We start from the raw sequence: 9,649 nt of genomic DNA on the forward strand, positions 1-9,649 counted from the left end.
TAACAAACAAACAAGCGTGTAGAACATATAAACTATGTAAAAAAAGAATTACAAGAATAAGTTAAACATTCTTAATTGATCTCTTCACTTGATCATAGTGGGAAATGATTTTTATTAGTTATACAACTTTTTTTTAAATTTACATTACATTTATGTTGATTTTATGAAGTATAACTTTCAACTAATGTTATGAAGAGGTTCTTAATTATTACTGAGTTAGCAAAACTCTATGATTTATCTGCAGATGAATCTTTAACACACATACCCATATATATATATATGTGTGTGTGTGTGTGTGTGTGTGCATACGTACATTTGAAATCAGTGAAAATAATAAATAATGAATTTAAAAAAATGAATATTAAAACATAAGTAGGCCTTAAAGTAACCATAAAAGTAGTTGTAAGCAATTTGTACTAAATGTTTTAATAGAAAGTGACTACATATTTTTAAATGAAATGCACAACTAATCTAGAAGTTTCTGATAAGGTTGTTTAGTTGTTTTATTTTGGTATAAGGTTTATAAAATAAGGCCAAAAGTGAGATTCTTTCCATCTATAGCTCTCTTATAAGATAGAAAATTACACTTAGAATTATAACGACATTGCTTTATTTATATTTTTTGTAACACAGGTGAATACAAATAATTATAATACATATAGGAATCCCTGCAGCATTGACTAAACATTAGCAAATAACAATGAAATTTGTAATAATGTCTAAAAGTTTACATGTTGAAATTTTCTATACGGAAAAAGAAGCTCTTATATTTGCAAATAAATGTGCGGACAAAATTTCTAACTTGATGTATTGCATAAAGTCTACAATATTTTTGTAAAATGGGCTTTCACTTCAACAGATCTGGTGGGCCAGCTGGAGAGGAACGACTTCGGAGGCCTTGTAACTGTTCCAAATCTCAGTGCCTGAAATTGTAAGTTTTTGAAATGTTGAAATACGTCTTAGATATACCATTCTGATGTTTGTGTGTGTGTGGGAATAAATCATTCATCATCGATTGTCCGATTTTGAATATTTTTTCTTTTAGAAAGTTAAATTTAAATAGAATATTACATATTACCATTTATGGATGCCAAGAACTGATACAATGCCTTATGATTCTGCATGCCTTAAGCACACTTGAGTCTGGATGTTGAAAGTAAATATACATACTCCACACTATGGCTGGTAATCTACTTTTTTCTGTTTTCTTCAAATCTTCCTTCATTGATGTTTGTCTTTAGGCAGGTCCTGTCTCCTCACAATCTGTCCAAAATATGTCATTTTTTTTTTATGATATCTTCCAACAATTTTCTTTATCACATCATGTTTATTCCAGCACATTTATTCATATTTATTTTGGATGCTCAGTATTATCAGCACTGCTGTAGCACCACAATTCAAAGCATTTATCTTCTTTTCATCACTCTTCCTTAATGTCCAACTTTAGAAACCGTGAGTTGCTGGTGGGTATATAACTGATCTGAACAAACAGAACTTTAATGGTAATGTTAACCTTCAGTCTGTCCATACAGCTATCATTTTAACCATAAGCTTTCTTACTATTATTGACCTTTTAATACCTAGAGAACAATTTTCTTTGACATTACTTGTGGATCTCAAATGTTCAAATTGTTCAACTTTGATTTCTTACTTGTTCAACTCTTTCTTTACATATGAACTTTATCCATCACCATAACCTTTGTTTTCTTTCATTTAGCACTTATTATTTACTCTTTAAATCAGTCTTCACGGGTGTTTTTTTATCACAAGTCTGAACCGTGTTATCTGCATAATGCAAGTTGTCTAATAATATCTCACCCAATTTTATTCTTCCTTCAAACACTTCTAACATTTCTCTTATAATATTTTCCACATGTGTGTTAAAATAATCAGGCAACATGGCACATCCTTGACAATGTTAAAATAATTAGGCAATATGACACATCCTTCACAGTGTTAGGCAGCATGGCACATCCTTCACAATATTAATATAATTAGGCAACATGGCACATCCTTGACAAACTTCCTCTCCAATTTTAAATAGTTTGCATTCCCACTGCCAGTTTTTATTGCTGACTCGTACCATTCGTTAATTTGCTAATATGACTAATAATGTGTCTGGGAACTCCCACCCTGTCCATTGTTAACCACATCTTCTTGTGTTGAACACATTTGAATACATTTAGTTAATCTAAGAAACACAGATATAACCAGTTTCTGTACTCTTTACACTTTTCTATCTCTAGTCTCAGTTTAAGGATTTGTTGCTTTTCCTTCCATGAAACCTGCCTGCTTGAATGCTACTGATTTATTCTTATAAATTATTTAGCAGACAAAATGTGATGAGTAAAATAAAACTCAAAACAATATACATGTGATATGCACTTCACACTATATGAAGCCTAATCTCGTACTTTCATTTTTCCTTTGCCAGAGTTGAGTTACTGATGAGGTGAGGAATTCCCAAAAGCCAGTTTAACTTGGTGATAAGTGGTGAATTGAATGATAGATTGGGCTTCCTATGTATTTTTAGTATAGGGTGATAATAAAGTTTCACAGTTCAATGCATCTTTTTTCTTTCTTTTTTTTTCACATAGGAAGGAGAAATTTTATAGGAATGTTAAGGGTGTCATATGGATGCAAATGCCACAGTTGTCACATGTTGCCTCTTACAAGCAGACCATTGATACTTACTTAAGGTTCCCCCGGGCCTTAAAAACTCCTTAATTTTCATTTTCATTTTTAAGAGCCCTTAAGAAGTACTTAATTTTGGCTGAAGTTCATTTTTGTCTTTAAAAAGTCCTTAGTTTTATTCTGAACCTACTTTTATGGTTATCGAATGTTGCCACATTCTGATGAATTAAGAGTAAGGTACAGCTGAGTCTCTGAGTGGTTTACACAGTAATTATGCATTGTAACCATTTCTTAGCACTTGTGTGAGTCATTAGTTTTCATCGTCCATGATTAATAATTGAATATTTAACATTGCCGTGTGTTTTAGCAGTCCTTAAAAAGACCTCAATTTTTAGAGTGGAAAAAAAGAATGGGAACCCTGGTACTAGAACTGTTGCTGAGGTCAGAACACAGCAGAACAAGCCAGCACAAGTGCATACATGAGCAAAGCAATGTACATTATGTCATTTGGTTTCTAGATTTTCCAATTTCAGCTGTTTGTAAGGGCTCTTTGAGCAACTTTGCAAATGTTTCTTTACAAGCTGCATCGTGTTCAAGTACTGAAGGAGACATTTACCCTAACATGTTGATTTTGCATTGCATTTCTTGGCAAGACTCAAACTTGATGACCAATTGACTGCTAATAGCTTGTGGACTGATAAAGCACACTTCACCCTTTCTGGAACTATCAACATTGGCAACTGTATTAGCTAATAAGAAACTTATCACTTGTAATATTTTTCACACACCTCCATGATTGTAAGGTGTCAATGTGTTGTTGTTTCAATGCTAACTTTGTTACTCGACTTTACCTTTTTGAAGTACCTTCAGCACAAACAACAAATCTGCGTAGTCACCATTGCACAATATCATGCTGCATCAATGAAATGTGATAGTTACTACAGTTTTCTGCAGTGCCCTTCTGCATATTTGTAACTTGGTGAAACATGTCTTTTTTGGAGCACTTTCAGGAAAGAAATATTTTGCATAACTTTTCTTTTGAATGGCCACTTCGTTCACCAGACATGACATCAGTCGGTTTCTGGTTGTGGAGTTATCTGAAATGATGTGTATACCATAAGAAGCCTCTCACAATTCCAGACCTCAAGGATGCAATTTTTTTGGAAATTGACTAACATACCAGTTGAAATGCATATTGTTATTGTAATGTCAATTTTCACGTAAATGCAATGCATTCTGGATGCAGGAAGAGTGCATTTTGAACAGTTGCTGTGATTGATCAGACATTAGGTCACAGTGGTGCCCCTGCCAGCAACATGTTGCAATCCTGTTATTTGCATCCATGTGATATTCTTAGCACCTCTGTGCAATTTCACCATCCTATGCCATACCATTTGTGAGATATGATGTGCTGAACTGTAAAATTTCTTCATAAACACCCTGTATCCTAAACAGATTGCCACTGAATAATTTAGAAGAATAAATTAGAGCATGAATGCTTCAGATTGTTCAACTTATATATAAATAGAGATTTACTGTGGTGATGAAAAGACAACTCAAAACTCCATACGTAAAGGATAACTTTTGTTTCTCTGTCTGGTAATTTGTACAAAGCAATCTCTCACAGTATTCTTTCCCCACCTTAAGTACAGTAAAACTGAATTCTAAGAATGCTTTGATGATAATCTTGAAATCACCTAATATGTTTTGATTATTACTTGAATCCTTTATATTTGTATTCTGTACAGTATAGGTTTCATCCAAAGTTTTAAGGATAAGGTTTTGGTGTGATTTGTAATCTATGATCTGGTGTCTGAAGATGTTATCAAAAATTTTGAAAATGCCAAGTGTATCTTTTTACTCAATATTGGACATACTTTGGAGGAAAAAAATGATCAGTCAGGATCTAATTACCATAGTTTTTCTATGAAAATATTAAATACATCTAGTGAGGTAAAAAGTCAGGTAAATTGATGTTATAATGATGTATGTTGACACTTAGTTTGTCATTATTTATGTTAAATAGATACCTTTCTTTATACAATAAGTATCAAATCCTGTTCACAAATGTAGATATACAATATTTACTGATATTTAAAAGGTGAGCAAAAACATAAAAGTAACAGAATAACACAGAAATATAATCAGAATGTTCTTACTATATATGGTGTATTGAAATTACAGATGAAAGTTTGAGAATTTTTAAGATAGTCGTTTATTGGGTAGATATTCCCTAGAAATTTTTAACATGTTAATTATTGTGCTATTCCCATTTGTATCAGCACAATTTTTTAAAAATAATTTTAAACAGTGATATAGATTTGTATGACTGTTTTATAATATATGAAATATAATTGATTAATAGAGTACTGGTATTTATCTTTTTATGATTTGATGACTAAACATGTTGATGTGTTTTCCAGTGTTAATGAAATATCTCGTACTAATCCAGACTAGTATACTGATTTTAAATATTTGAGTTTAGAAATATGTACTTCCTCTAAAGTATCTTAGGTGATTGGATTAAACTTTTTTTTGAAGGTTAATGTTCTCTCTATTTTTATGTACATCTTCCTATTTTCAGGCCCAGCATGGCCAGGTGGTTAGGGCGCTGAACTTGCAATCTGTGGGTTGCGGGTTCAAATCCCCGTCCCACCAAACATGCTCGCCCTTTCAGCCATGGGGGCATTATAATGTGATGGTCAATCCCACTATTCATTGGTAAAAGAGTAGCCCAAGAGTTGGCAGTGGGTAGTGATGACTAGTTGCCTTCCCTCTAGTGTTACACTACTAAATTAGGGATGGCTAGCACAGATAGCCCTCTCGTAGCTTTGTGGGAAATTCAAAACAAACAAACAAACCTATTTTCCAGTTTTTCATTTTAAAGCTTCACATCATACACATTTTGAATATTTTATTGTAGCATTGACAAGTAGAATAATAATTTATCTTTTGACAAATAGCTTGGATGTACCAAAAACAGTGTCAGTGGGATTTCTGTATTTGTTATCAGTTCTCAATTGTCCAGTAAACAAACTTCATCATATTTTACTATTTCGTGCAAAGTCAATAGCATGAAAAGACTTGCCAAAGTTTTCATTATATTTTGATTGTTTGCAAAGTTGTTATTTTTTCATATTTACTTTGTACTATGGTTATGGAAGTACTAAAAATTATATATGTAAATAATTTTTGTATGGAATGTATTTCATACTGTAACTTTTGTTTCCCAATCTAAAGAATACATCTCTAATTTACCACTATAGATACTGTGACTGTTACGCCAAGGGTGAATTTTGCAAAAGTTGTAATTGCAATAATTGCTACAACAACTTAGACCATGAAGAAGAAAGGCAAAAAGCAATCAAGATCTGCTTGGAGAGAAATCCTTTCGCTTTTCATTCAAAAATTGGTAAGAAATTTCAAAGTGGTCTTGTTTTTCATAGTAGTAAATGCAAGTTTTTGAAATATAATAGTGATTGGAGAAGAAGAAAAAAAAAATCATTGGGAGAACTTGCATATTGAATGGGTTTAACATAAAAACAAATACTGTTATAATTATATCCGTAATAGTTGATAATTTAACACATTAGCTAAAATCACAAACTAATTTGTAGATGCAAATATCCTCCAAAAAGGCACTTTTTTTTTAAAGATGTTTTCTGCTTCTTGGGAGACTTTAGGAATATGCTTCATAAATAGGTTTCACTACCTCAGGTTAATAATCTAACTAAATCTAAGTTTAGATATACATAACATAATTGTTGCATTGAAAAGTGAAATAGTTATACTTTTTATTGCGGTAATAATCCTACAACCTTGCTTTACTTTAAAAGACTTGTAATAAGTTCATTTAAAGTATCATTTTTATGGTTAGTGGCCTAAACAATCACCTATGTCTGATTATTAATTACTAATTTAAAAAATTATTTATTTTTTTACAGTTCAGTTAGGCCTAGGCCTTACCTTTTGAAGGCACTAACAAATTATTGATAGTTATTTTGTTTCTCACTAGCGAATTGGAGACAAAATTAGCGAAGCAGTACCAGCTACTCTTAAAATTAAGTGTAGTGTGTCATAATTATTTCATGTATTCAATGTTTATAAATATACAACTTATTTATATACATAAATCTTCTGCTTCAGTGTTTTCAACTATTTCACAAAAGTTATTATATGCATGATTCAACATCGACAGAAACTGGTGTATTTAGACTGCCAGTACTTGAATTGACAAAATCTACATCACCCCATTGCTTACCTTTTATTATTGAAAGCTACAGTTTAAATACCAAAAGTTGGCAAAGCATTAAATTGTATATTATTAACACAAATGTAAGGCCTACTGACTTCTAAGAAGGATGCAGAAAATAACATCCATGGTTCGTGTGATTTCTATTTTATTATTACTTCCAATGAGCAAACACTTGAGTACAGTATTTCTAACCATACTGCCTGTGAAACTATGCTTTGAGTATAAAAGGTTACTATAATTGTGATTAACAGGATTATTCCCATTTACCACTGGTTTTGTGATCCCCCATTTCAACTTCATGGCATATCTAAACAAAGTAAAAGGAAATAGGGACAGCAAGACAATAACTTCAACTTGTTTGATTGATTGACAGGATAATTAACACACGGGCCAGTTAATTAGACTCGCATCAACCATCCTCTGCGATCTTGTAACATAAGTGACTAAAATATATGTATCCTGGATGTATTGAAATTCGATGATAAGAATCTGTAAATATTTCTTCTGAAATATGTACTAACACTTTTTTAGTGCCTTTTACATTTTACTAGTGAAACTGTAACACTAACCAGCAATTTTTAGTACAAACATTGAATTTGAGCCCTCTATCCATATACTAGTTATGAATTAGTTTTTATCCTACGTTTCAGCTGCTAACCTGCTGAAGTCTTCAAAGAAATCCTGATAAGGACTATTCCTATGTTGATAGTAAAGACAGTGGCAGATTAGCAGCCAAAACCTAGGATAAAAAGTAGTTAGTAATTAGTAGCTAGTTAAAAAAAGGTAAATAATTAGGCTTAGATGATTCATATCCAATCACCACAACCTTACTCTACATACTTACTGCATTTAAAGTAGTAGATGTCTATGAGAATTGTAGGTATCTGTATCTTATTTTGTGTATTGAAAGGTTAGAAGGAAAGGACATTGAATTATTATACTTGTTGCTTTTTCAACTTTAGTTTACAGTATTGCTTGCTTTACTTAGTGAAAAAAAAAATTCCAAGAGTTTTAATTCTCATATTACTGACTTATTTTCATATAGTTCACTGTTGATATCCATATATTGTATCATATTGAATAATTTTATCTTTTTGCCTTTTACATCACATTAAGTATATGCCCAGAAAAGTGGGCAAAGTAATTTGTTTTTCATATAAAATACATAGGGACCTCTGTTGTAATTAATGGAATTAATTTCAATATTGATGATATTTTTTTTTGTGTGTGTGTGTGTGTGTGATTCAATATTAGGGACTCTATAAACAACAAAGTCATAGACCCACAAGCAGTTTGGTGCATAAGTGATTAAGAAAAATGTGTAAAAATCCAATAGGGTCCATAGGGACTCCAGAAGTAATTCTAATGTTAATGTGATTGTAACACAGTGCTGAAAACATTGGACAAAATGTACTTTTTAACAATGCTAAAGGTACAAAAGATTTGTTGCAGCTAGTGGTAAACCTGATTCACACTTTTGGTTGAAGTTCATAAAGATAAGGAAGTAACTAAATAACTTATCCATAAAGATGTGTGAATACATTAGTGTAACTTTCTTGCTGTAATTAACAGTTTTATACTAATAAGCTGTTTTTAAGAAATGTACACTTTCTCCAAGAGATATTTGACTTGTGTTGCAATAACAGTTACAGTTCATATTGTATAGTAGTAATAAATTAAAATTAACAGAATGCATTTGCAATTATGTTTCATGTATCAAACTGTACCACCATAAGGTTTAAATCTAACTTCATTTTTGGATAGCCTCAAACTTCTTATGATAATAAAATGGACAAAAAATATGCGTGTGTAAATAAAATTACACAAAGCTGCTTCTCATGGCTAAACATATAAATGTCATTTGAATATCATTCCCACACATTAATTTAGTTAGGCTGATAATACCTTGTTTAACTCAAAACTGTAGTATTTGGCTGATCTTGGTATACAGTTTATTCCAATTGAGGAACTATATTTTACATGTCATACTGTACAAAAAAAAACAAAAAAACTTTGCATAATGTCAAACATGAGACGCTTAAATTATATTATAGCCATTTAGAAAATCTTCAGACTTGAGAACAGTATTACATATATTAAACTGGAAGTTTTTCAAGATAATATTTTCCTGGTTGTAGGTTATAAAAGAGCACCTTCAAACTTTTGACAATGCTTTAAATGAGATTTATTTCCTACTCATTCCCATGAATGCTCCATTAAATCAAATTTATCAAATTAAATCACTGATTTAATGTATCCTCTAGCATAAATTGTAATTAACCTAAAGGTTTGACATTATGCCTAGTTGTGAAAGTATTAATCAGTTTTATCATTTTTTTTTAAAGTCTTTGTCTAATAGTTCATATTTCAACTTCTTCATGATTATTATTGTTACCCAAAGCCATGAGCACAGTCCTACTGCAATTAATTGGAAAAAATGGAAGTTTTCAATGCCTCCTCCCTACAATTCTCCACCTATGTAACACTAATTGACCCCCAAAAACACTTGAAACCTCAAAGGAGCTTCCCAGTACATTTCCGTAATGCTACGATTGAAAAATATTTTTCTCAGCCTTGCACCTCTGAATTGCTTCTTTTTCCTGTGAGTAGGATTAGTGACTTCTTTAAAAGCAAAATAGTGATAATAATGACTGGAGACGGCTTGAATGGGTAATGAGGAAAAACTTTAATATAAGTTTAACATAACAGCAAATGTACAACGTTTCGATAAGGTTTTGTCATCATCAGGACCTGATGATG

The 9,649-nt window shown here is 31.6% G+C and overlaps 1 protein-coding gene across 1 annotated transcript in view; it reads left to right on the forward strand.

Moving 5' to 3' along the window:
* LOC106462681 (protein lin-54 homolog) overlaps positions 1 to 9,649 on the forward strand; it is a 49,486-nt gene that overhangs the window by 24,935 nt on the left and 14,902 nt on the right. Inside the window, exons 8-9 of the mRNA XM_022390008.1 lie at positions 860 to 931; positions 5,901 to 6,046. Coding sequence (XP_022245716.1) covers positions 860 to 931; positions 5,901 to 6,046 — 218 coding nt within the window. The remainder of the gene's footprint in view (positions 1 to 859; positions 932 to 5,900; positions 6,047 to 9,649) is intronic.

Source organism: Limulus polyphemus, unplaced genomic scaffold (genome assembly GCF_000517525.1).
Source record: "Limulus polyphemus unplaced genomic scaffold, Limulus_polyphemus-2.1.2 Scaffold1224, whole genome shotgun sequence".
Lineage (NCBI taxonomy): Eukaryota > Metazoa > Arthropoda > Merostomata > Xiphosura > Limulidae > Limulus > Limulus polyphemus.